Below are 27,173 nucleotides of genomic sequence, written 5' to 3'. Positions count from 1 at the left end.
CCTTCAGTCCATGCAGATTAGGCAAACACTGACAGCATCCTTCCAAGCTGGGCTCGTGAAAGGAACTACGGGGAGAGAGAGGGGCTCTCTTTAAATGGGCACTGCTGAGCTGGTAGGATGGACGGGTGGAGTTGTTGGTGGCCATTTGCTACACTGTGTGGGGGGAGGCTGGCCGAGAATGAAGCCAACCTGGGGAACGTGAGCTGAGAGGTGGAGAGTCCTGATGACAATCATTTGAGCCCCTGGATCCAGCTGCACCTGAAGTCAATCCCTTTGTGGTTTTCTGTTCCTGGCATCTATAAGAGTCCTATAATTCCCACAACCCTCCACTGAAGTGACTTTCTCCAAGTACACAACCTTTTCTCAGTCCTCCTTCCCTGCTTGACATCCCAGGCAAAGCTCCTCCACTCAGCAGTCCCCACCTCCACCAGCTTAGGAGACATCATCCCTTCCTGGTTCTCCACTTCCCCGGCCAACAGCTCCTCTCTTTGCGTCAGGGCGTCCTCCACTCCTCCCTGCACTCTAAGTCTGGTTGCTCCATGCCATCCTCTCGCAACGCTCCTCATCCAGCTCCTGGCTCCCACGCAGGCCCTACTCACTGACATCAGCCAAGTTCTGGCCTCTCTTCCTGGGGTACCATCTTAAAATTCCAAAGACCCCTTGGACCATCCAGACATGTCCACTCTGTCACTTCAAACTCCGGGTACCTAAAATGAAGTTTGTCATCAACCCCTCTAATTGGCATTATCTCTACTACATTGAGAATAAAGAAAATCTAACTCCTCACCGTGCCCCTAGGGCCCTGAGTGTGGACCCCCAACTCCCGGCTGACTTCTCCAGCCTAGCCTCACACCCTTCTTTCCATGAGCATCCCACTCCAGCCACGCCAGCCTTCCATTCCATGGACACAAGTCTCTCCTTGCCTCAGAGTCTTTGCCCTTACTGTGCCCTCTGCCAGGAACGCTCTTCCCCCAGAGCCCCACTTCGTTGGCTCTTCTTGACACCGTCCTTCTTGGAGAGGCCTTTTCTGCCCTGTTCCCTGCTGCATCCCAGGGCCTGGTACAGAACCTGGTGCCTGGAAGTACTCAATAAATGTGTGCCAGTAAAGGGACGGGTGGTTGGCGCCACCATCACGTACCCCCTGTGCTCAGGGCTGGAAGCCGAGGGACTCCCCCTCCACCTGTCAGTTCTCCTGCACCTCCTGTCCTCTCCCCTCCTTCTCAGCTGTCATTAACAAGACCCCAGGAGTTCCTTCCATCCTTTCTTCCAGGCATGAGGCTTAACATCTGGCAGAAGAAACTTCCCATGTGGATCGTCATGACCTCAGTTTACTGTGATTTGATTTCCACTGACTGAAATGAATGGGCTGGGTTGGTCTGCAAGGGTAACCAAGGAGAAAGCACCAAAAGTCACACGTCAGGGACTCAGCCTGCCTTCCTCTGCCGGGGTGTGCAAGAAAGGCAGGACTTGGCTTTCATCCTGCATCTGCTTTCTGACCTATTCTCCCGGAGATGTACATACGCCCTGGGTTTTAAAAGCAGAGAGGTATAGACTTTGTCTTGGACCTCTCAGATGAAACAGCAGGCTGGGGCCCACGTTTCCCTCTATCACACATGACTCATTAGTCTTTGGGAGTTGGGCAACTGCTGGGATTGGTGCTTTGTCCTGTCTGTCAACATTCCTGCCAACAAATCTGAACCGACAACAGAAAGCTACTGCTTTAATCTGCAGTCCGCATGGTCTGGGAAGGACCAGTATGAGATGACAGGATTAAAGGTTCAAAACTACTCTTTGGTGGAGATTAATATGATTAATATGAACTGCAAAGTTCCAAACTTCAGTTTATAAAAATCACTGGCACCACTATGAGGTAGGCATTAATTGCTATTAAAATGGGAAGTGAAAAAGCATGTAGTGAGATGCAACAGAACCACATTTATTCGAGGTGAACAGCCCATTAGCCATAGCTGATTGGACTAGGAGTGGACACCTGACCCATGCCAGCCAATCAGCTTCTGCCCTGAGACTCTGGAATTGCATTCTGGAGCTAGAGCTGGGAAATTGTCACTTTTGGACTGCGAAGCCATTTCCTGCCATGTGCACAGAGGAGGGGTGAGGAAGAGTGGACCTGCAAAGAAGCATAGGCAGGGCCCAGCAGCCCTGGAGAGTCAGGGAGAAGCTTCCTCGGTGCCTACTGGCTTTCTGGTTCCTCCTTCAAATCCCATGTGATGCTTCCTGCCTTTGAGGGTTCAGGAGCTTCTCAAATAACAGCCCATTTTACTGCTCAAACTGGGCCGATGAGATTTCATTCACCTGTAGCTAACTGACCCCTGATAAAGACACTTCCAAAATGCAGATGTCATTACAATGAAATACTTTGTTTAACAAAAGGATTTCCAGGTTCTCTATTATGGTGACAGCACAATTCCAGTCCCAGGGAGGATCGTGGGCAGTCATTCATTCTACAAGCACTGTTGGAAGGCTTGGCCCCCACCTTTCCTGAAGGGCATGGCTGTGGGATTTGGCTCTATGTAATGGGTAATTTAAATTTTCTAAGCAACTTTCCTTTTTAGCATGACCAGCTTAACAAGCATGAAATCTCAGGGGCTCAGTTCTTAATGTGTGTTGAGCCAAGCAGTGAAATGCCTGGAAGGAAGTTAAAGTGAGACAAAGTCTTCTGAACATGGACAAGTTAGAAAAATGCCCATCACCTCATAACTCCCAGAGGTTCTTTGGGTCTGTTTACCAGGAAGGTGTGGAATTGCCTAGCTCTTCTGGGGCAGGTGGCTGATGACAACTGGGGAAACAGGGCACTGTAGGGTAGTAGTTCAAAGCATGGATGCTGGAGCAGGACTGCCTGGGTTCAAATCCTGCTCTAACCCTTATTGGCTGTGTGACCCGAGGAAAGTTACTTAAACTTCACATTTTCTTTTCTTTTCTCTTTTTTAATCATATAACTTTCAGGTGTACAGCATTGTGGTTCGACATCTGTATACACTACAAAGTGATCACCACCATAAATCTAGCTCCCATCCATCACCATACATTTGACCTCCTTCATCCATTTCACCCACACCCCAACTGCCTTCTCCTCTGGTAGCCACTAATCTGCTCTCCATATCTATAAATTTGTCTTTGTTTTATTTTGTTTGTTTTGTTTATTAGATTCCACATATTAGTCAAGTCATCGGTATTTGTCTTTCTCTGTCTGACTTATTTTACTTAGCATAATACCCTCAAGGTCCACTCATGTTGTTGCAAATGGCAGGATTTCATTCTTTTTTATGGCTGAGAAGTATTACTTTGTACATACATTATTCCATGTACATATATATTATATATATGTATATATATATATATATATATATATATATATATATATATATATATATATATATATATACCACATCTTCTTTATTCATTCATCAGTGGACACTTAGGTTACACTTAGGTTTTTTCCATATCTTGTCTCTTGTAAATAATGCTGCAATGAACATGGGTGTGCATATATCTTTTCAAATTAGTGTTTTCATGTTCTTCAGATAAATACCCAGAAGTGGTATAGCTGGGTCATACAGCAGTTCTATTCTTAATATTTTGAGGAATCTCCATACTGCTTTCCATAGTGGCTGCACCAATTTACAATCTCGCCAACAGTGTACAAGAATTCCCTTTTCTCCACATCCTCTTCAACATTTATTATTTCTTGTCTTGTTGATAGTAGCCATTCTAACAGGTGTGATGGGACATTGCCTTGTGGTTTTGATTTGCATCTCCTTGATGATTAGTGATATTGAACATCTTTTCTTGTGTATGTCTTCTTTGGAAAAATGTCTATTCAGACCCTCTTCCCACTTTTAAATCGGTTTGTTTGTTTTTTGTTGTTGAGTTGTATGAGTTCTTTATATATTTTGGATATTAACCCCTTAAAAGATATATGATTTGCAAATATCTTCTCCCATTTGGTAGGTTGCCTTTTCATTTTGAGGATGGTTTCCTTTACTGTATATAACCTTTTCTGTTTGATGTAGTCCCATTTATTAATTTATGCTTTTGTTTCTCCTGCCTTTGGAGTCAGATCCACAAAAACATTTCTAAGGCTGATGTCAATAAGGTTACTGCCTATGTTTTCTTCTAGGAATTTTATGGTTTCAGGTCTTATATTCAAGTCTTTAATCCATTTTGAGTTAATTTTTGTGTATGGTGTAAGACAGCGGTCTAGTTCCATCCTTTTGCATGTGTCTGTCCAGTTTTCCCAACACAATTTATTGAAGAGACTGTCCTTTCTCCATTCTATGTCTTTGCTCCTTTGTCATTGATTAATAGTCCATATGTGCATGGGTTTATTTCTGGGCTGTCAATTCTATTCCATTGATCTGTGTGTCTCCTTTTGTGCCAGTATCATACTGTTTTGATCACTATAGCTTTGTAGTATAATTTAAAATCAGGGAGCATGATGCCTCCAGCTTTGTTCTTCTTTCTCAAGATGCTTTTGGCTATTTGGGATCTTTTGTGGTTCTATATACATTTTAGAATTATTTGTTCTAGTTCTGTGAAATATACCACTGGAATTTTGATAAGGATTGCATTATATCTATAGATTGCTTTAGTAGTATGGTATGGACATTTTAACAACATTAATTCTTCCAATCCATGGACAAGGAATATCTTTCATTTTGTGTATGTGTGTCTTCTTTAATTTCTCTCATCAGTGTCTTATAGCTTTCAGTGTACAAGTCTTTAACCTCTTTGGTTAAATTTATTCCTAGGTATTGTTTCTTTTTGATGCAATTGTAAATGGGATTGTTTTCTTTACTTCTCTTTCTGATAGTTCATTATTAGTGTATAGAAATGTCACATATTTCTGTATATTGATTTTGTATCCTGTGGTTTTACTGAATTCATTTATTAGTTATAACAGGTTTTTGATGGAGTCTTTACAGTTTTCTATATATAGTATCATGTCATTTGCAAATAGTGAGTTTTATTTCTTTCGTTCTGATTTGGATGATTTTTATTTCTTTTTCTTGCCTAACTGCTGTGGCTAGGACTTCCAATGTTGAATGAAAGTGGTGACAGTGTGCATCCTTGTCTTGTTCCTGATCTCTAAGAGGAAACACTTTCAGCTTTTCACCATTGAGCATGATGTTAGCTGTGAGTTTGTCACATATGGTCTTTATTACGTTGAGGTATGTTCCCTCTATACCAACAATGTTGAAATTTTTATCATAAGTAAATGTCGAATTTTGTCAAAATCATTTTAAAAATCTATTGAGATAATCATATGATTTGTATTCTTCATTTTGTTGTACCATGTCGATTGATTTGTGGATATTGAACCATCTTTGCATCCCTGGAATAAATCCCACTTATTCATGGTGTATGAGACTTTTAATGTAGTATTGTTGGATTAGGTTTGCTCATATTTTGTTGAGAATTTCTGCATATATGTTCATCAGTGATATTGGCCTGTAATTTTTTTTTTTTTTTTTTTTTTTTTTTTGGTGATGTCCTTGTCCAGTTTTGGTATCAGGGTAATGCTGGCTTCATAAAATGTGTTTGGAAGGTTTCCCTCCTCTTCAATTTTTTGGAAGCATTTGAAAAGACTAGGTATTAAGTCTTCTTTGAGTGTTTTGTAGAATTCACCAGTGAAGCCGTCTGGTCCTGGGCTTTTGGTTGTTGGAAGATTTTTGATCACTGTTTCAATCTCCTTACTAGTAATTGGTCTATTTAAATTTTCTATTTCTTCATGATTCAGTCTTAGAAGATTGTTTGTTTCTAGGAATTTATCCATTTCTTCTAGGTTGCCCAATTTACTGGCATATAATTATTCATAGTAGTCTCTTACGACCCTTTGTATTTGTGTGGTATTAGTTGTAACTTCTCTTTCATTTCTGATTTTATTTATTTGAGCCCTCTCTCTTTTTCTCTTGGTTAGTCTAGCTAAAGGTTTGTCAACTACATTTATCTTTTCAAAGAATCAGCTCGTAGTTTCACTGATTTTTTTTCTATTTTATTTTAGTCTCTACTTCATTTACTTCTGCTCTGATCTTTATTATTTCCTTCATCTACTAATTCTGGGCTTCATTTGTTCTTCTTTTTCTAGTTCCTTTAGGTGTTAAGTTAGATTATTTATTAGGAATTTTTCTTATTTCTTGAAGTAGGTCTGTATTGCTATGAACTTCCCTCCCAGAACCACTTTTGCTGTACCCACAGATTTTGGTATGTTGTATTTCTGTTTTCATTTGTCTCCAGGTATTTTTTGTTCCTCCTTGATTTCTTCAATGCCGCAACCCCCCAGTTGTTTGCAGCATGTTGTTTAATCTTCATGTTTTTGTGGGTTTTCCCATTTTTTTCCTGCGATTGATTTCTAGTTTCATACCACTGTAGTTGGAGAAGATTCTTGATATGATTTAAATCTTCTTGAATTTATTGAGACTTGTTTTGTGACCTAACATGCGATCTATCCTGGAGAATGTTCCGTGTGCACTTGATAAGAATGTATGTTCTGCTGCTTTTGGATGGAATTTTGGTATATATCTGTTAATCTGATCTGCTATAATGCGTTGCTTAAGTCTGATGTTTCCTTATCAATTTTCTGTCTGGATGATATATCCATTGAGGTAAGCAGGGTGTTAAAGTCCCCTACTATTACTGTATTGCTTTCAATTTCTCTAAGTCCATCAATATTTGCTTTATATATTTTGGTGCTCCTATGTTGGGTGCATATACATTTATAAATGTTATAACTTCTTGTTGCATCGACTCCTTTATCATTATGTAATGCCCTTCTTTGTCTTTTATTATAGTCTTGTTTTAAAGTCTATTTTGTCTGATATAAGAATAGCTACTCCAGCTTTCCTTTCATTTCACTTGCATGGAATATCTTTTTCTATCCCTTTACTTTCAGTCAGCGTATGTCCTTACTTCTGAAATGAGCTTCTTGTAGGCAGCATAGAGATGAGTGTTTTTTTCTTTTAATCCATTAAGCCACTCTCTGTCTTTTGATTGGTGAATTTAGCCCATTTAACGTAATTATTGGTAAGTATGTAATTACTGCCATTTTGTGAATTGTTTTCTACCTGTTTTTGTAGTTCTTCTCTGTTCCTTTTTTTTTTCTTTTCTCATTTCCCTTATGTTTTGGTGGCTTTCACTTTAGTGCTATATTTAGATCCCTTTCTCATTTTCTTTTGTGTGTTTACTGTGAGTTTTTTCCTTGTGGTTACCATGAGGCTCACATATGCCATCCTAGGTAAGCTGCAGTCTGTTTTAAGTTGGTAGCAATTTAAATTTGAACACATTCCAAAGCTTTGTCTTTCTACTCCCCCTCCACACATTTTATACTTTGATGACAAGTACTACATCTTTTTATTTTATGTATCCCTTAACAAACTATTGTAATTTTAGTTAATTTTTAACACTTTTGCCTTTTAACCTTCAAGCTTGCTTTATAATCGATTTTTAAAAATAAATTTATCTATCTATCTATCTATCTATCTATCTATCTATCTATCTATCTATCTATCTATTTTTGGCTGTGTTGGGTCTTCGTTGCTGCGTGCAGGCTTTCCTAGTTGTGGTGAGCGGAGGCTACTCTTTGTTGCAGTGCATGGGCTTCCCATTGTGGTGGCTTCTCTTTGTTGTGGAGCATGGGCCCTAGAGCACGCGGGCTTCAGTAGTTGTGGCATGTGGGCTCAGTAGTTGTGGCTCACAGGCTCTAGAGCACAGGCTCAGTAGTTGTGGCATGCAGGCTCTAGAGCACAGTCTCAGTAGTTGTGGTACACAGACTTAGTTGCTCCACGGCATGTGGGATCTTCCCAGATCAGGGCTTGAATCCGTGTCCCCTGCATTGGCAGGCGGATTCTTAACCACTGCACCAACAGGGAAGTTGTGCTTTATAATTGACTGATCCACTACTTTTATTATATATTTATCTTTGCCATTAAGATTTTTACATTTGTATGTTTTCATATTATTAATTAGTGTCATGTATTTTCAGTTTAAAGGAGTCACTTTAACATTTCTTGTAGGGCCAGTTTAGTGGTGATAAACTCTTTCAGCTTTTGCTTACCTGGGAAACTCTTAATCTTTCCTTCAATTCTGAATGATAAAGTCACTGGGCAGAGAATTCTCACTGGAAGTTTTTTTCTTTCAGCATTTGGAATGTCATGCCATTCCCTTCTGGCCTGTAAAGTTTATGCTGAAAAAAGTCTGCTGACAGCCTTAAAGGGATTTCCTTGTATGTCACAAGTTGCTTTTCTCTTGCTACTTTTAGGATTCTCTTTTTATCCTTAACTTCTACCATTTTAATTATAATGTGTCTTGGTGGGTGTCTCTTTGGGTTCATCTTATTCAGAACTCTCTGGGCTTCCTGGATGTGTTTTCTTCCCCAGGGAAATTTTCAGCCACTATTCCTTCAAATAATTTTTCTTGCCCTTTCTCTCTTCTCCTTCTGGGAGCCTATAATATGAATGTTATTCTCCTTGATGCCCCAAAGGTCCCTTAAAATATCTTTATTTTTTTAAATTCTTTTTTCATTATGCTGCTCTGTCTGGGTGAGTTCTATTGCTTTGTCTTTCAGCTTGCTGATTTGTTTTTCTACCTCATCCAATCTGCTGTTGAACCCCTCTAGTGTATTTCTCAGTTCAGTTATAATTTGTGTGATACTTTCTTATATTTTCTATTTCTTTGTTGTTCTCGCCATGTTTGTCCATTCTTCTCCCAAGTTCTATGAGCATCATTTGACCATTATTTTGAGCTTTTTATCAGGTAGATTGATTATCTCTGTTTTGTTTAGTTCTTTTTCTGTGGTTCTGTCTTGTTCTTTTGATAGGAATACATTCCTCTGTTTCCTCATTTTGCCTAATTTTCTGTGTTTGTTTCTATATATTAAGTAAATCAGCTACCTCTCTTGGCCTTGAAGGAGTGGCCTTATGTAGGAGATGTCCTGTGGGGCTCAGAAATGCAATCATGCCTGGCCACCAGAGCCAGGTCCTCAAGCAGTGTCCCCTTTTGGGTTGCGTGCACCCTCTTGTTGTGGCAGGGTCGTGGATGCTGCTGCCATGCATTGGTGGGCAGGGCTGGCCCCTGGAAAGACTGCAGTGCTGGCCACAATGGCTGATGGGTTCTAGTGGGCAGGGTTATCACATGGTCAGCTGTGAGGCCTGGCTGAGGTGCAGGGGTGAGTGGGGCTTTAAGTGGGGTGTGATGACTGGTGCTAACAGACTAGAGGGGGAATTCCAAAATGGCACCCACCAGCACTGGAATCAGCAAGGTAGCCTGAGACTGGAAAAATGGCTCCCTCTAGTTTCTCAGTCCCCAGGGAGCATCTCAACTTGTTCCTGCCTCTCCAGCAGATGCTTCGAGATTAGTAGGTGGGTCCCATTCACCTACGGTCCATGCACTTTTCAGTCTGGTGTTTTTGTGCTGGTTTTCAGGTGGAGTGAGTGTGAGTGTGTCCTTTAAAAGCTAGCTTTCCATTCTCTGTAGTTCTATAGTTTTGAGTGTATTCCCCATTGGTTTTCAAAGCCAGATTTTTGGGGGCCTCATCTTTCTTGTGCAGGATCTAAGGACTGGGGTGCCTGATGTGAAGCTCAAATCCATCAATCCCCAGGGAAAGTAACTGTACCTGTGTAATCCCTCCCATCTGTGGACTGTCACACCTGGGGTGTGGTTATTTTCCTTGATGAGATCATCTCTCTGCCTCTCTTATCTGCCTTGATGCTGCCCTTTTACCCTTTCTTGTGGAGACTCTGTTCATCCAGTTTTCAGGTCCTTTTCAGAGGGAATTAGTCTACATGTAGCTGTAGTTTTGTTGTGTCCTTGCGAGGAGCTGAGTTCAGGATCTTCCTATGCCACCATCTTGAACCTCCCATCTCACTCTGCTTTCTTACCTCACATTTTCTTTATCTGTAAAAGGGACTGGTATGAGGATTAAATGAACCCGTTTGAGTAACGTGCCCGGATGAAAGCCTGGCTTACTGCAAACATGCCATGCATCTAGCCATTGCAGTTCCTTCCTTCCATCATTTCTCCCATACTGCAGAAGACCCACCAAGAGTCAGGCACCTGGGTCCTGGGGACCCCAACACAAATAAGACGCAGTCCCTGCCCCCAAAGACCTTCTCGGTGCTGTTCTCCCACTCTGCTCTCCTCCCTGATACTTGGTTCTGTTCTCCCACTCTGCTCTCCTCCCTGATATCAGGGAGGAGAGCAGAGTCTCAGGGTTAAGTCTTGGTGGGGGTGGGCAGCAGAATCTGTAAGGCTGGGGAGCCAGAAGGGGAAGCTCTGCCTGGGAGAAGGGAGCCAGCCGCTCACCATGGAAAGGCACTCAAGAGTCTGAGGGACTTGCTCTGCCCTAAGTAACATCAAGGGTCTGAAAGAGGCCACAAACTCTTCACGTTTCTATGTGTAGACTCTGGCTAAATGCAGGCCTTTGGGGTCTGTCCAGTAGACAATAATAGAGCAGATGTTAATGTAATTCACTAAAAAAATATATATATTGACTTCACATACAGATACACCAGGAGGCAGAGTCACAGAATGGGGATGATGACGATGATGAAAACAGCAACAATAATAATAATAAATAGCAGCAGCTAACATCTGTTGGGTGCACTTATGTCCCAGGCACAGTGCCAAATGCTGCACATGTAGGATCTCATTTGATCCTCCCAGCCCCTCGTGAGTTGGATATTACTGGTGTCCTTATAAACGAGGAAACTGAGGCTCAGGGGGATTTCAGAACTTGCCCACAGTGTGGGTTGGCAGTGGGGAACCAGGATACATGCCCAGTCAGTTTGACTCGAGGGCTTCTGCTCCTGTGTGGTAGGGGGTGGGGATAAACTCAGAGGATCTAGAGGTGAGCCCTGCCTTGGCAGGTCCAGGGGCTCTGTGGACAATAAAGGATGTAGAAGCAAGTGTTGAAATAATGGCCACCACTTCTGGAGCACTTTCCACATGCCAGGCTCTGGTCAATATTTTGAAGCTATCATCTCATTCATTTTTCACAACACTGTGGGGCGTGGGGGTTCATTCCCACTTCACAGATGAAGATGCTGAGGCTCAGAAAGTGGAAATGCCCAGCTCTACAGGACCCAGTCTAGAGGTCCCAGACCTATAAGTAGCAGAGCTTGAATTCAAATGGTTTGACTCCTTGTTGCTATGCTACACTCCATCCCAGTAGCCAAATCTGAGGGCAAATATTCAGAAACCCAGCCGTTGGCATCTCCTTTCAGATCTCTTAGAGATAATCTACTAAAAAGATCACAAAGCAGGTGAATCCTGCTAGCAGATGTATATATATATTTTTTGACCCACACAGTGGTTTAAAAATAATGTCCATCAGTTGCCCACATTGAAAAACAAGAATATTCTACAATTTTGATTTCTCTTGATAAAAGAAAAAGGGAGATCTGGCATACTGGTCTTGTATTCCTGAATACCATAGTCCTCACCATTCCCTATAGTCCTTCCAACCCCTAGGCAAGAATTGATTGCTATTTTTCATCACACTTGTATTATTTTTCAAATGGTATGGTTAAGAAAAAGTGAAGTTCTTAGAGACCAACGTCTCTATCAGAGGTGGGATAACAGTCTAGACTGGAAACGCCATGTTTTGCAAGAAAAAATGGGCAAAGGAACGTATCTGGGAGGTAATGACAAATATATCTATGAGTTTAACATGCAGAATGTGCCTTGCCCATTTCACTCACTGCTGCCACCCCTGCGGCCCCTGAGACAGGGAATTTGTGACCCTTAGTTGAGAAGAACCCACTTGCTTTGCAGATGAGGAAACTGAGGTCCAGGGAGCAAAATGGCTTCATGCCAATCAGTGGCCCTGGCTCAGGGGAGATGGCCCTGAGTCAGACTGCTTCCCAAGCTTACCTCTGCTGTCTGGCTGGCCATCACCATGACTGTTGCTGAGGGCGTCTTTCCTCAGGCCCCTCCTCCCGCTAGCAGGGTGCTCCCTGTGGGAGTGTTGGGTAAAGATGTTGAAGTCATCACCACAGACTCTGGGGGTCGCTCTCTGAGCTGTCTCGCTGGCGATGACATTCCAGCTGCTTGCCCGCCCTTGCTCATGCCTGGGGCCTTTATCTCCGGCCTCGCTCTCTCCAGGACCCTCACGGATGATATCCTCTGATGGAAGCCTGCCTCTCCAGTCCAGCGGCTTCTCCGGACTCAGCCAAAGGGGTTTTGACTTCGGGCCTCCCTGCTTCCTGCCTTTCCCTGCGGGAGAAGGTTGTAACCAGGATGGGGTTTTTCCTGGAGGCTCAGAGACTCTTCTGCCCATAAGGTTTTCTAGCTGTTGGACCAGCGAGAGCTCCTGGTCAAGAGGAGGAGGGCATTCCGCAGGGGAGGAGTGGGGAGGGACACTGGGCATGACACCGGGCGAGGATGGTGCGGCTAAAAAGCTGCACTCTTCCTCTAACTTGGACAAATTGTCTTTCATGCAGTCAGGAGAATTCATCCTTCCACCAGATAAATTTCCTTGTGAAGAAACCTTCACATCCCCTGCTGTTCCAGCCGGCTGCGAGTAACTGACCCCGAGCTCCTCGTCACCATCGGTGCTGTTCCTCTTGCGGGCACCTTTGCTGTCTTCTGAGTGGGCAGCAACACTGTTTTCCATTTTCTCATTTTGCAGGCCCACCAGGATGCTCTGTGGGGCCTTGTCACCTCCTTTGTCTAAGTTGCCATCAAAGATGAGTTTTTTGTTGACATAAAGCTTCACGTTTTTGGCCCCAATGTCAAGATCCTGAAAACACAAAATTTCACAAAATGAAGATGTGTGGCATCTGACTGATGTATCAAATTTTGAAAGGAGCAGATGAAAAAGACAAATGTGGGGCGCTGGAATCGTGAGCTTTCCGACACTACAGCACTGGGGCTGTTAAATGAGATTCCTTTTCATTTCGGTGCAAAGGGTTACATATGTTATAAATCAAAGGACTTTCACAAAGAGGTGGCCTCCACCGCGGTCTTCCTCATCATTATCTCCCGCTGGGACACATGTAATAGCCTGCTAATTGGTCTCCCTGCTTCCTGTCTCTTGCTCCTCCAACCTCAGCTTCACATTGCCACCGCCTTAGTTTTCTACAAGAGCAGATCTGGCCCAGTCACATCCCTTTGTGAAATTCTTCATGTTTTTTTCACTGCCTATAGCAGGGTTCTTTCAAGTATGGTTCCTGGGCCTCCTGCATCAGAAAAGCTTGGCAGGCACATAAAATGCAGATGCCCTAGGTTCCGTGGGTGCCATATTTTGGGGGCCCTGAGAGCAGAGCCTGAGACAAGGATTTGAGTGCAGGTAGCTTATCAGCAGGTGCTCCTAAGAGGGAGAGTCAGGTAGGGCAGGTGAAAACCAAAAAGGTTTGGGGGCTGGTCACTGCTGTGGGGAACTGGGGCTCCATCCAGCTGGGACACTGTGAGGGACCAGCAGAATGCATCTCAGAAGTGTCCCCCCAAAGGCAGGAGGCTGGGTGTTTATTCACTGACTCCCTTCCCTGCTGTTGATGGCTGCCCCTGGGACACTGACTCCCCACCATGACCACAGGCTAAGCCCTCTAGAGGCTTCGGCAAAAGGACCCAAGCAGGAAGGCTTAGAGCCTGGAAGTGCTGGAAGTGGTGCCCAGTCAGCACGCCCGGGACTGTACCAACGCAGCTGTGGCCACAAGTGGAGGGGAGCCCAGAGGATGCGGTGTGGGCACTGCACTTGTGTGGAGAACACCAGACCCATGAGATGAATTCTGAACCCCTCAGCATCACATACAGTAACCTTCACAAAAGGGTCCCTGCTAGCCTTCTGTCTCCTCCTCTCCCAGCACCTGTGCCCCGTATCAGGCAGGCGTTCAATGCTTCTTGGGTCATACTTAAAATTAGGGGGCTTTCCTGGTGGCGCAATGGTTAAGAATCCACCTGCCAATGCAAGGGACACGGGTTTGAACCCTGGTCCGGGAAGAGCTCACATGCCACAGAGCAACTAAGCCCGTGCACCACAACTACTGAGCCCGCATGCTACAACTACTGAAGCCTGTGCGCCTAGAGCCCGTGCTCCACAACAAGAGAAGCCACTGCAATGAGAAGCCCTCGCACCACAAGGAAGAGTAGCCTCCACTTGCTGCAACTAGAGAAAGCCTGCGCACAGCAAAGAAGACCCAACGCAGCCAAAAAAAAAAAAAAAGAAAAGAAAAAAAAAAATCAAATAACACCTCTTCCTGCTACTGCCTTATTTAGCCATACCTCTTTACACAAAAACATTTTTAATAAACAGCTTTCTCAAGGAATATAATACATACCTCATACAGTAAACTGTACATATTTAAAGCATACAACTTAATGGATAAAGATGTGGTATATAAATATATATATATATATATACACACAATGGATATTACTCAGCCATTAAAAAAGCATGAAATAATGCCATTTGCAGCAACATGGATGGACCTAGAGATGATCATACTCAGTCAAGTAAGACAGAGAAAGACAAATATCATGTGATATTGCTTATATGTGGAATCTAAAAAAAAGATACAAATGAACTTATTTACAAAACAGAAATAGACCCACATTCATAGAAAATAAATTTATGGTTACCAAAGGGGAAAGGGAGGGATAAATTAGAAGTTTGGGATTAGCAGATACACACTCCTAAGTATAAAATAGATAACCAACAAGGATCTACTTATAGCACAGGGAACTATATTCAATATTTTGTGATAATCTCTAAGTGAAAAGAATCTGCAAAGGATATATATATATATATATGTATATATATATATATACACACTCATATATATATAACTGGATCACTGTGCTATACACCTGAAACTAACACAACATTGTAAATCAACTATACTTCAATTTAAAAAAAAGCATACTACTTGATAAGTTTTAACACATATTCACCCATGATCAAGGTAATGAACACACCCATCACCCACAAGGTTTCCTCGTACCCCTATGTAATCCCTGCCACCCTATCTTCTTCCCCCACCCCGAGCCAACCACCCATCAGCCTTCTGTCACTATAGATTACTTTGAATTTTCTAGAATTTTTCTCTAAAAGGCATCACACACGATGAACTCTTTGGGGCCTGGCTTCTTTCACTCAGCATAAGAACTACGAGATTCACGCATGTTGTGTAAATGAGTAGTTTTACTCCTTCTTGTTGCTGGGGGGCCCCACAATCTGTTTGTCCACCTTTACAGCAAACTCTAAGAGTCACAGTCACAGCTGCGCCTCCTGCCCACGGGCCTTTGCCTCCTCCTCTACATGAACCCACCCTGCCAAGGGTGCCAGAAACTGGGTCACAGAACTTGCCCGTGTGCCTGGACGACTCTGATTTATTCCTGTCGCCCTGGTCTATCACTCATAGAGCTTTCTTTTCACTCTCAAGGGTGCCCTGGTTTGGACAATCAGTTTTAGTGTCCAGCAGGGGATCAGAGCCACTGGGAAGTTCTCCGTTCTCAGGTACGCTGTCCTCCTGCCCCCCTGCTCTCACCGCAACCCAGGCTCCCCACCGTTGTTCCTCTTCAGCTGGGCCTTGACTGGCTGGGCTGGTCCCTGGCCTCCCGATTTTCCTGCACCCTCTCACTAGGGGGTCCCACTCAGGCCCAGAGCCCTAACTATCATTCTCTCATTGGTGACTCCTGACTCTTTAATTTTATTTTATTATTGAAGTATAGGTGATTTACTATGTTGTTTCAGTTTCAGATGTATAGCAAAGTGATTCCATTTTATATATGTGTGTATATATATATATATTCTTTTCCATATTCTTTTCCATTATGTTTTTTAAAAAATAAATTTTATTTATTTATTTATACTTCTGGCTGCATTGGGTCCTTGTTGCTGTGCGTGGGCTTTCTCTAGCTGTGGCGAGTGGGGGTTACTCTTCGTTGCGGTGAGCGGGCCTCTCATTGCGGTGGCTTCTCTTTGTTGCGGAGCACGGGCTCTAGGTGCGCGGGCTTAAGTAGTTGTGGCACGCGGGTTGAGTAGTTGTGGCTCACGGTCTCTAGAGCGCAGGCTCAGTAGTTGTGGCACACGGGTTTAGTTGCTCCGCGGCCTGTGGGATCTTCCCGGACTAGGGATTGAACCCACGTCCCCTGCATTGGCAGGCGGATTCTTAACCACTGCGTCACCAGGGAAGTCCCTTCCATTATGTTTTACTGCAAGATATTGAATATAGTTCTTTGTGCTATATAGTAGGTCTTTGTTGTTTATCTATTTTATATATAGTAGTTTTTATCTGCTAATCCCCAACTCCTAATTTATCCTTCCCCACCCCCTTTCCCCTTTGGTAACCATAAGTTTGTTTTCTATGTCTGTGAGTCTGTTTCTATTTTGTGAATAAGTTCATTTGTATCATTTTTTAGATTCCACATATAAGTGATATATGATATTTGTCTTTGTCTGATTTACTTCACTTAGTATGATAATCTCTAGGTCCATCCATGTTGCTGCAAATGGAATTATTTTTGTCCTTTTTTATGGCTGAGTAGTATTCCATTGTGTAGATGTACCACATCTTCTTTATCCATTTGTTTGTCGGTGGACATTTAGGTTGCTTCCATGTCTTGGCTATTGTGAATAATGCCAGTGAACACTGGATTCCTGACTATTTTAATCTCCAATCCTGACCTCTCCATCCAGCCCACAGTGACCACATGACCTCTCTTCTTGGATATCTAACAGGCGTCTCAACCTTAACAGGCTCCAAACAGAATGATCAACCCACTCTTCCCAAACCTTGTCTTCTTTCATCTCAAAAGTGGTTCCGCCATTCAACCAGCTGCCCCAAACCTAGCAGTCCTTGAGTCTTCTTGCTGTCTCACTCACACATCCAATCCATCAGAAGCCCTGCGGCTCTACCTCCAAAACCCCTCCGGAATCTGACCTCTTCTCCCTGAATGGTGGCCGCCTCCTAGCCCGGGCCACAGTCATCTCTCCTGGAGACAACAACCATATCCTCCTAAGTGCTCTCTGTGTTTCCACTCTGCACCGTCACCCACCCACCCCCACCCCACCCCGGCACACACACTTCGTTTCCAGCAGCCAGTCTTTCTTAAAAAACAACTTAAATCAGGGACTTTGCTGGCGGTCCAGTGGTTAGGACTCTACGCTTCCACAGCACAGGGCCCAGGTTCAATCCCTGGTCGGGGAACTGGGATCCCACAAGCCGCACAGCGCTGCCAGAAAAAAACAAACCAAACCAAAACAACTTAAATCAGATCACGGCAGCCCCCTGCTTAAAACCACCCAATGATTTCCTACTACGTGGAGAATAAATTCTGGCTCCCTTCAGTGGTCAGTGTGGCCTGTGTGATCTGGTCCTGTGACGACCTCTCTCTCCCCTCCCCTTCTGCTTCCAACACACAGCTCTGCTTGCTGCTCTGTGATCCCAGGGAGCTCCTGCCCACCTTGGGACCTGGGTACCTGCCTGGAATGTTCTGCTCTGGAAACCTGCAAGGCTGGCACCTCCTTGTCTTCAGAGAGATGTGGCTGCTCTCCCTAGAGCAGCCCCCGCCCCATCCAGTCACCTCTCTAGCCCATGGCCCTGTTTTCTTTCCTTCTGGTCTCTGAAATGGTCTTGTTTATCAGCTTTCTAACTTATTTATTGTCTCCCCCACTCAAAGTTAAGCTCCAAGACGGCAGAGACCCTACTAATCTCGTCCAAGGGCCCGGCAAGTGCCTGGCACATAGCTGCTGCTCAGTAATCCCTTTGGAATTATAAGTGAATAAACACAGGTATTTTTCTCCCCGGGGAACACTGCTCTCTAACAATCTTCAGAGAAGAAACCTGATCAGAAAAATGGTAGCCTGTCGGTTTCAACCCCAGACCATTTTCCATCTTGCTTTGGCTTCTGATCTGCTCTTGGGATACAAGATCTGAGATCCCAGAGGTGTCCATCTATACTTATTTCCCCCTGCCTTAGCCCTCCTGAAAGCCAGGCAACGAAGCTCCAACTAACTTCCTAGTTCACTAAGTTATTGCTACGAAGGTTTCCATAGCTATTTAGGATGAGAAACGTCAAGTCTGTGTTACAGCACAGGAACCCAGCTTCAATCGTCCAATTGCAGGATGGCAGGCTACTATTTGCCACCTGTCAGAAAAGTCAATTCTCAAAGCCCTCTTTTACATGTTTATACGGATGTGTTCTCTGTTTAGTGGAGGCGCAGAGCAAGTGTGTGCTGTGAATTAATCAGGAAATAGCTATTTGAGAAGGACAAACTGGGCAGCTTTCAATGACTAGTTCCGCAAAATTACCACCATGGAAACATCTGGCGAGACAGACACGCTCTCACTGAAAGAGGCGGTGGGGTGGGGAGGAGACCTTTCAGTACGCACAGTCATCAGATGGGCATCCTGGCTTCCGTAAGGAGATGCCTGGTTTCCACAATGGGCTCCTTGACCATCTGCGAACGGCCTAGAGCCCCGTCTGACCTCAGCTCTCTCCAAGAAGCCTGGCTGAGTGGGGACAGAGAGAGGGGAGCAGGCTGGGTCAGGGGTGTGACCTCTAATGCCCCTAGGATCAGGCAGGTAGGAGAGAGAAGAGGGTTAGGGTGGAAACCACAGGGAGTGGCGGGGGTCATGGGGAGCTGAGAGGTTCATGCCCCCTACCTGATGGTGTTTAAACCTGCCAAGTTTCCAACACCCTGCAGACCAAACAAGCCGTATCTGTGGGTGGATTAGGTCCAAGCATCACCAGGGTGGGATCCCTGGTGGGGAACGGTAGGGAGTCACTTCTCCGGGGATTCCATGTGTTAAAAAAAAAAAAAAAAAAAGGCCACATGCATTGTCCCATGCTGTCTTTGGAACAACTCCCCAAGGTCTTGGGCATTAGGGCCCATCGGACAGATGAAGAAACTGAGCCTCAGCCTTCTCTGAGGTCACACAGCCGGTGCACAGGGAGCCACTCTGGCTGGCACCCTGAGGTCCTACTGCCACCTCCCTTTGGGTCAAGCCAGACCTGGAGAGGGCCTCCATCTTGGCCGTGCTAGCCTGGCCACCTGCTCTGGGTGGAACCCTGAGTCCCCACTTCTATTTCTTAATTAGTCCCCATGGACCAACTATCTTGTACTCCCATCCTAGCTCTCTCCTCACTCCCTAGAGGCAGTCAGTGTGGGCACTGGTGGGGAGCATGTGTACGTATGCTTGTGTCCTTCCAGACTTTTCCTACGTATTTACATACATATTGATGCAACTGCCGTCACACCTCAAGAGTGTGGTCCAAAGCTATGTGAGACACATGTCTGCTCCGTGGAGAAGACGGGGTCGAGATTTTGCAGGTCTGTACTACTTGGCCTCCCTCTGTAAAGCTCTGCATGAGGGGTGCCTTTGGGAATAGATCCAAGGGAAAATCCTTTCACTCCTAAACAACCAGCCTGCTTCCTCCTTTCCAACAAGAGGGCTCTAGTCCTGGCCATTTCCTCCTTTGCCTCAGCTTCCAAGAAATCGAGGTGAAACTCCATCTGCTGATGACCTTACCCTTGAGAACCATTTGTGTGTGTGTGTGTGTCGGGGGGGTACTTGCTTCCTGGTGCTCATATTTTCTTCCTCATTTAACTAGAGTTATTGCTATGCCTTTTGTTGATGCTGTCTCAAACCCCTTTTGCAGTGGATTTTCAAAAAGACACTTTGAAACTCTGTGGCTGCCACGTAGTCAATGGGAGCACCTTCTCTAGTCCAAAGAAGGACTTTATCCTTTCCAGTTGACGAGAACCAATCACGTTGAGACTGTAATGCATTTTAAACACAACAACATTAATATTATTTTGATCTAAGTAATTGAATTGACTCGATAAGGCCACTTTCTTCCCTGGTCCTGGGGTCAAATGACATGTCTCTTCCAATGAGCACATGAACTGCTCAGCTAAGATTGATGGCAGCCCGGCTCCATCATGACAACAACCCAAGCAGAGGCGAGGGCTCTGGTGCTCACAAAACACTTTCCCTAGAGACCAACAACTGCCCTCAGCACAGGCGAAAAAGCCTGAAGGAAATCATCTGGAGCAAAGCATTGTCTAAGCCTACGTGCCGGATGCCAGGGAGGGTCCATTAAAGCAAACCCTTCCTCAGCGTGGGTGACAATTAGAGTCGAACCAGCTGTGTGTCGCTGGACCTCATTCATGCACAGCCCGAGGGGGCCCACACTCTAGGGGTTCTGTCACCTGCTGGGCACCCACGCTGGCTCCACTGCACAGGGAAAACATGGGCTGCCGTCCCTTACTGCTCTCTTTGCCGGGAAGTGCTGGGTCCACAACAGGAGGGGCCGAGGGGCTGTGGGCTGATTGGGAGGCTTATCAGGCACGGGGGGGCTTCCCTGGTGGCGCAGTGGTTGAGAATCCGCCTGCCGATGCAGGGGACACGGGTTCGTGCCCCGGTCTGGGAAGATCCCACATGCCGCAGAGTGGCTGGGCCCGTGAGCCATGGCCACTGAGCCTGCGCGTCCGAGCCTGTGCTCCGCAACGGGAGAGGCCATGAAAGTGAGAAGCCCGCATACCACTTAAAAAAAAAAAAAAAAAAAAAAAAATCAGGCACGGGGGACTTTGAGGAGTGAGCTGCGGCTGCCCAGAGAGCTGCTATGTAGGCTTTGGGACCTGGCTCAGGAGCTGACGACCCCTCCGGGAAGCCCCTGGCTCTCCCGATCTGCCCCTCCCCACCTCCTCGGGTTGAGTCGAGGGTCCTCCTCTAGGCTCTCACAGCTGGGCTTGCGACTGGACCCTTGTGCCTACTACCTCGTGGCCCCATGTGTCTTCAGCTGGATGGAGACCTTCAAGGATGGGGAACAGGCCTATCCCCATCTATCTTGAGGCCTAGCTCTGGGAACTAAACCTGCTCTTTCCACCTGAACTTGAATGCTTTATTGAGAGGAGATCTCAGTGACCTTTCATATGTCCCTTGGGAGGAAGAGCAGTGAAAACCCTTCTTTGTGATGTAGCCACTTGAAGAAGATGGTGGGGACGTGTGACATTGAACAAGCTACATTTAACCTATTACATGCCAGGCTGGGGGCCAACGACTCTGACCTCCTGGCATCATAGACTCAGAGGACAAAGGACGGGGATGGGACCTGACAGACGGGGTCACTAACTGGAGAACCTACAGCTGAATCTGGGCTGGTTTGGCCCACAGAGCAGTTAAAAATTTCAGAACCAGCTGATAATATCTAAAAACTGAGAGCTTTCACATAACAATGTGCATTTTTGGCCTCTCTTGAAAATTTAGGCCATCTGGCAGGACGGGGCCAGATGATGGGATGACGGGGTCACCGGCTTGCCAGTGACCACAACTACTCTCTATTGAAAGGCGGGACCAGGTGGTGGGCGCCCGATTGCCTGGTGGTCATGTGACTACCAGCAAGTTCTTCTGCTCTTCTGTGCCTCAGCTTCCCCATCTGTAGGATGGAGCTGATCACCATAGTGTACCAATCTCATAGGACTGCTGTACGGAATCAACGAGCTCATACGTGTAAAGCGCTTTGAATGCTGACTGGCACATAATACACACTCAAGAAACACAAACCGCCATCATTGTCTTGTACCCCATCTACTGCCCGGATGGAAGTGCCCGCTGAGGCTGGCGGCTCAGGGCTAGCGTGGCTGGAGACTCCCTGCTCCCCTAAGTCCTGGTGCAGCAGTTCCTTGTTCCTGGCAGAGGCTGGCAGCAGGCACAGGAGAACGCCATCCACTCCAGAGTGGGACCTAGCATTACTCCTGCTGACTTAGGTCAAGATTCCCCTCAAGTTGGGACTGACATGTACACACGACTATATATAAGACAGGTAACCAACAAGGGTCTTCTGTAGAGCACAGGGAACTCGACTCAGTATTTTGTAATAACCTATAAGGGAAAAGAATCTGAAAAGAGGGCTTCCCTGGTGGCGCAGTGGTTGAGAATCTGCCTGCCAATGCAGGGGACACAGGTCCGAGCCCTGGTCTGGGAAGATCCCACATGCCGGCGGAGCAACTAGGTCTGTGAGCCACAGTTACTGAGCCTGCGCATCCCGAGCCTGTGCTCCGCAACAAGAGAGGCCACGACAGTGAGAGGCCCGTGCACCGCGATGAAGAGTGGCCCCCGCTCGCTGCAACTAGAGAAAGCCCTCGCACAGAAACGAAGACCCAACACAGCCAGATAAATAAATAAATAAATAAATAAATAAATAAAAATTTAAAAAAAAAGAATCTGAAAAGGAATATATATATGTGTATATAAGTGCATACATATATATAACTGAATCACTGTGCTGTACACCAGAAACTAACACGATATTGTAAATCAACTATATTTCAATAAAAAATAAATTAAACAACAACAAAAAAAGATTCCCCTCCATCTGGGCTCAGGCCCCAGCCGCCAATTCTCGCAATTTTATTCAACCCGACACATACCACATGGGGGCCTTTCAGGATCCTGGCCTGTGTGAGACGCAAAAGATGCGAGCAAGTCTCCTCTCCTTAAGGAGTTCACAAAAGTATGAATAATTAGGTGTCACAGACTCCAATGCTTGCAGCACCACAGACGCGAGCGGCACGGGGCGCTGGTGAGCTGGGGAACGCACACCTGCAAGTCCAGAGGCTGCAGGGGTCCCTGGGCTCCAGCCGGTGGACACCACAGAGGGAATATAGCCAGCTCGTCAAAAGCCAACTTTCCAGTGCTGTCAAATGTTTCACAAGCTATACAACATCATGAGTGCCAAATGGAATACGCCTGCAGGATAGATCTGGCCGGGGGCACCCGTTTGGGACACCAAAGGCTCAGGAAACTGAGGGATACCCAAGGGAAGTACATGACTTGGTGCCCGGAGGGGGTGGCTGAGACCACTAGAAGGGGCCTGTGGCAGGCTAAGGGTGTGCAGGAGGCTGGTGAGTGAAGCAGAACCTTGAAGTTTCCAAAGGCAGGGTTTGTAATGAGACCGACTCGGTATTCCAGGTGCTAGGAAGGGCAGGAGCAAAGGCACAGAAGAGAGGAGTTTCCTAGGGACCAGAGGGGATGAAAGTTGCATAAGGATGGAAGAGCCAGAGAGCCAGTTTTGGGGTCTGAGAATGGAGAAGGTCACCAGTGCACATGCACGCAGGGCCCGGGCAGGCATGGCAAATGGGAGAGGTGGTGTGGTGTCAGGACAACTGTGCCACTGTGTCGGGGACACAAGAAGGAGTGGTGGGGACTGCGGCACCGTGACTCAGCTCTGCCAAAGCTTCCAGGAGTGGATGTGACCTTGTGTCACCAGATCGTCTCGTTTCTCAATAAAAGTCAAAAATCCCTATTTTGCATGGACTCCCTTCCGATCTTTAAATGTTGGCAATTAATTAAAGAACTTTGAAAACACGCTGTGAGCCAGCTGCAATCTGTGAGCTGCCTTCAGTCAGTCGGGGCACAGCCTCTTCCCAAGGTGCCCTGGCGGCACGAGCTGGCCGGGGACTGTGGCCTGAGGCATTCTGCAGTGGCGAGACCCTCGGCTCATCTCCTGCCACTGTCCCAGCCCCACTGAACTGTGGTTTGCCGTTATCCCCCTGGGCCCTCCTGCCTGGGTGAGAGCTCACAGGGGCAGACAGCGTGTCTGATTCCCGGCCCCAGCAAAACGCCTGAGTGTGGGGCGATCGATAATGGCTCTGCTGATGAGACGCAGGGATTGAGCAGATGAGCAAGTGGACCGGGGAGGCGGAGGGGGCAGCGGGCAGCAGGGGAAGGAGGAGCTGGACCTGGAAGGAGACAGGTTTGAGCAGTGGGAACGGTACGACTTAGAGATGACTGGCAATGAGGGGCAAAGCGGGGGAGTCAGGCGCTGCTGCAGACAGTAAGAGGAAGCGGAGCCGGGACCCGGGCCGAGGGCTTGGGGGGTGGGATACCAAGTTGGGGCGTCGGTGCAAGGCCGGGCGGAAATGCCGAAGAAAAGTATCTCGTGGCTAGGAGCGAAGCTTGGTTCAGAAATTAAGCCTTGGGGAAGGTTTAGTGAATAAATTCAACAGCATGTGATTTCTGCATTCTTAGAGGAAAAGAAAAAGGACCTAGTTTGGGTGTCGTTTTCTACTTTCCCTGGTGATGTTCCCTTCTTTTGGAGACAGCATCTCAATGTTCCATCGGGAATCCACCCTTCCCTCGACCTGACTTCATGTGGATAATGTGGGCCTCACCCTAGGTTGCAACCCAGGCCTGGACAGTGGGGCCTCAGTCTGGGACTTTCTTGAGGAGAGTCTCTTTCTGCAAGGAGTGCTGAAATCAAGAGCGATGTCATCAGGAGCCACCACTTGGAACCTGAGGATGATGCCAACACAGAGGAAAGCAGACATATGTGATGGAGGGAGGCAGATTCCTGATGGCATCATGTGAACTCCTGGATCCTGCCATGCCTGAAGCCGGAAAACTCATACTCTCCTGTAACATGGGCCAAAGAACACTTGTTTGTCCTTAAGCCAGATTTAATAGGGTTTTCTTGTCCTTTGTTACCAAGAGAATCCTGGCTGATACACTAGCGCTGGGACTGAGAAATTTAATCAACAAGTTCAGCTACTAAATCAGTCCTGGCCAAGGCAGGCAGGAGATGGGGAGCCTTACCCCCTAGGGGGTCTGGGATTTATCTTGCTGTCCTAGGCTGGCCCCTGCACATGGGTGAGCAGTTCTCCCTACTTAGACATCTGTCTGGTCCCAGATGCAGCCTGTCCCCTGGTCTGTATAGAACAGGACTTGGGCCTCAGCTTCTACCCTGGTTCTGCATCTGTGTTCTCATCCCTGGTGGGAGTACAGTATGGATCTGAATTCCAACCTTCTGGATGGAGCCTGGATACCTTGCTGGGGCCCCTCTCTCAAGGCAGAATTGTCTGCTCACCTCTCCCTCCCCTGCTGGCTGGGGGTCTGCTTCAAACCTGAGTCCCCTGGGACTCTCAAGATGACCACACCTGCATCTTCCCGAGCGTGGACTCTGCACATAGATTTCAGATCCTGTAGCCCACCTACAAGAGAGCACCCTCTGGTGACAGGCAATGGCCTAGACCAAGCTTGAGGTCAATACCTAAGGCTCTTGTGTGCCTGGGTTAGTGCCTTTCCCACCAGCTGCCCTGTTAAGATGCCATCATGATCTCCAGGCCCAAGGGTGCACAGACCCCACCATATGGCAGAGCCATCAGGCTACACTCACTCAGCTGCCCAAATGAAGGTCACATCTTTGACTTCGAAGCCATTGCCATGTTTGGCCTCGGTTTATATCCTGATCCAAACAAATCAACTATTAAAAAGAACAATTTGGGGGCAATCAAGGATATTTGAATATGGACTGGGTATTACAGCATAATAATTAATTATTGTCAGATATGATAGTGGCATTGGGATTATATAAAAACAAACTTCTTATCTGTTAGAGATGCATACAAAAATTTATGAGTGAAATGATATGATAGCTACAATTTATTTTTAAATGTTAGGGGAAGAGATGGAACAAAAATGGCAGAATGTAGATAATTAATGAAACTGGTGAAAGGTACATAGGTCGTTATTGAACTAATCTCTTCACTTGCATTCATTTGAAAATCCACTCCCGCCCGCCCCACTGCCAAAAAAAGAGGCCTTTCTGAAAATACAAATATTGCCCTGGGATGAATTGAATCTACCCATGGTGCACTCCAGAAGCACTGTGACCCTCATCCAAGCCACCAAGCTAGACTACGCTAAGAGCCTCGGGGCCCCCTCTTCCCTCTGATCCCTTCTCCAAACAGCAGCCTGAGTGATCTTCTAAATTCCTCAGTCAGATTGTATCACCCTTTGCCCAAAACCCTCCAATAATGATACTAAGAGCTGACCTTTGTATAGTGCTCACAAAGGCCAGGAATCATTCCGAGCACGTCATACGTATTCACCGAACAATAATCACCCCGTTTTCCGGATGAGGAAACCGAGGCATAGAGGCATAGGGCAACGCGCCCAAGGTCACATGGCTAGGAAGAGGAGGAGCCAGGGTTTGCCTCAGCTGGGCTGGCTCTGACCATCCCCCTCTCCTGCCTCCAAACCAGTAAGGCCCACACGACCTGGTTCCCACCTACCCCTGGGACCTCCCCTTACCCTCTCCTCTGTTCACCAGCTCAGTCTCTGTCTAAACTGGTTGTTCCTGCCTTTGCTCTTGCTGTGCCCCTTGCTGGGAATTCTCTTCCCACTGATGTTAGCATGGCTGCTCCTTCACAACATCCAGGCCGGGGAAGGTCTTTGATCACCTGTCCAGAGCAGCCCTGCCTCTTTCTCCTCCTGCCTCTCTCCTGTTGCCTGATTTTATCGTCTTCAGAACACTTAGCATTACCTGAAATGACACTATTCACTTGTGCCCCCCCCCCTTTTTTTTTTGTCCCTTCCTCATGAGAAGGGACAGGGCTGTATGAACAGGACCTTGTCTATTTGTTCAACATGGTTCCCTGAGCACCAAGAGCCTTATGGTCCAATATGTCGTCACCAGCCACATGTGGACAATTACACTAATATTAAAATGAAATCAATTATAAAATGCAGTCTCTCAGTTACAGGAGCCACAATTCAAGTTCTCAGTGGCCACCTGGGGCTGGTGGCTACTGCCCTACATAGGGCAGATAGAGCGTGTTAATATCATCCGAAGTTCTCTTGGGCAGTCCTGGCCTGGATCACCACGACAAGTGACAGAAATATACCACTGGAGTCTGGGATTGACATGTACACACTGCTATTTTTAAAACGGATAGCCAACAAGGACCTGCTGTAGAGCACAGGGAACTCTGCTTAATATTACATACCAACCTAAATGGGAAAAGAATTTGAAAAAGAATAGTTATATGTATATGTATAACTGAATCACTTTGCTGTGCACCTGAAACTATCACAACGTTGTTAATCAACTATACTCCAATATAAAATAAAAAGTTTAAAAAAAAAAAAAAGACAAGAAATACACCACTGGGGAAATCTAACAGTAATTGATTAATTAATTCAAAACCTACTTACTGAGCACCATTTCCATGCATAAAATATATCACTGGGTCCTGCCTCACTTGCTGCTGTGACCAGGCTGGAGGTGGCATCTGCATGGTGATGCTGCAGGTGAAAATGCTGATGGAATGGTGCCACGTAGATGATGAATGTGCTTATTATAAATGAAAACAGATGGACCGTGGCGAGCAGCTGAAAGCCCACTTTTTGGATGGGTTATTACATCCTAGAGGA

General features: G+C 46.1%; 1 protein-coding gene across 5 annotated transcripts in view; it reads right to left on the bottom strand.

The window, feature by feature from the left end:
• KATNIP (katanin interacting protein) overlaps positions 1-27,173 on the bottom strand; it is a 194,950-nt gene that overhangs the window by 30,754 nt on the left and 137,023 nt on the right. For all 5 annotated transcript variants that reach the window (XM_067012513.1, XM_067012514.1, XM_067012516.1 and 2 more), the window contains one exon: positions 11,887-12,754. In XM_067012513.1, the coding sequence (XP_066868614.1) occupies positions 11,887-12,754 (868 nt within the window). The remainder of the gene's footprint in view (positions 1-11,886; positions 12,755-27,173) is intronic.

This window comes from Kogia breviceps, chromosome 14 (assembly GCF_026419965.1).
Source record: "Kogia breviceps isolate mKogBre1 chromosome 14, mKogBre1 haplotype 1, whole genome shotgun sequence".
Classification (NCBI taxonomy): Eukaryota; Metazoa; Chordata; class Mammalia; order Artiodactyla; family Physeteridae; genus Kogia; species Kogia breviceps.
This window is presented reverse-complemented; position numbering and strand designations above follow the sequence as displayed.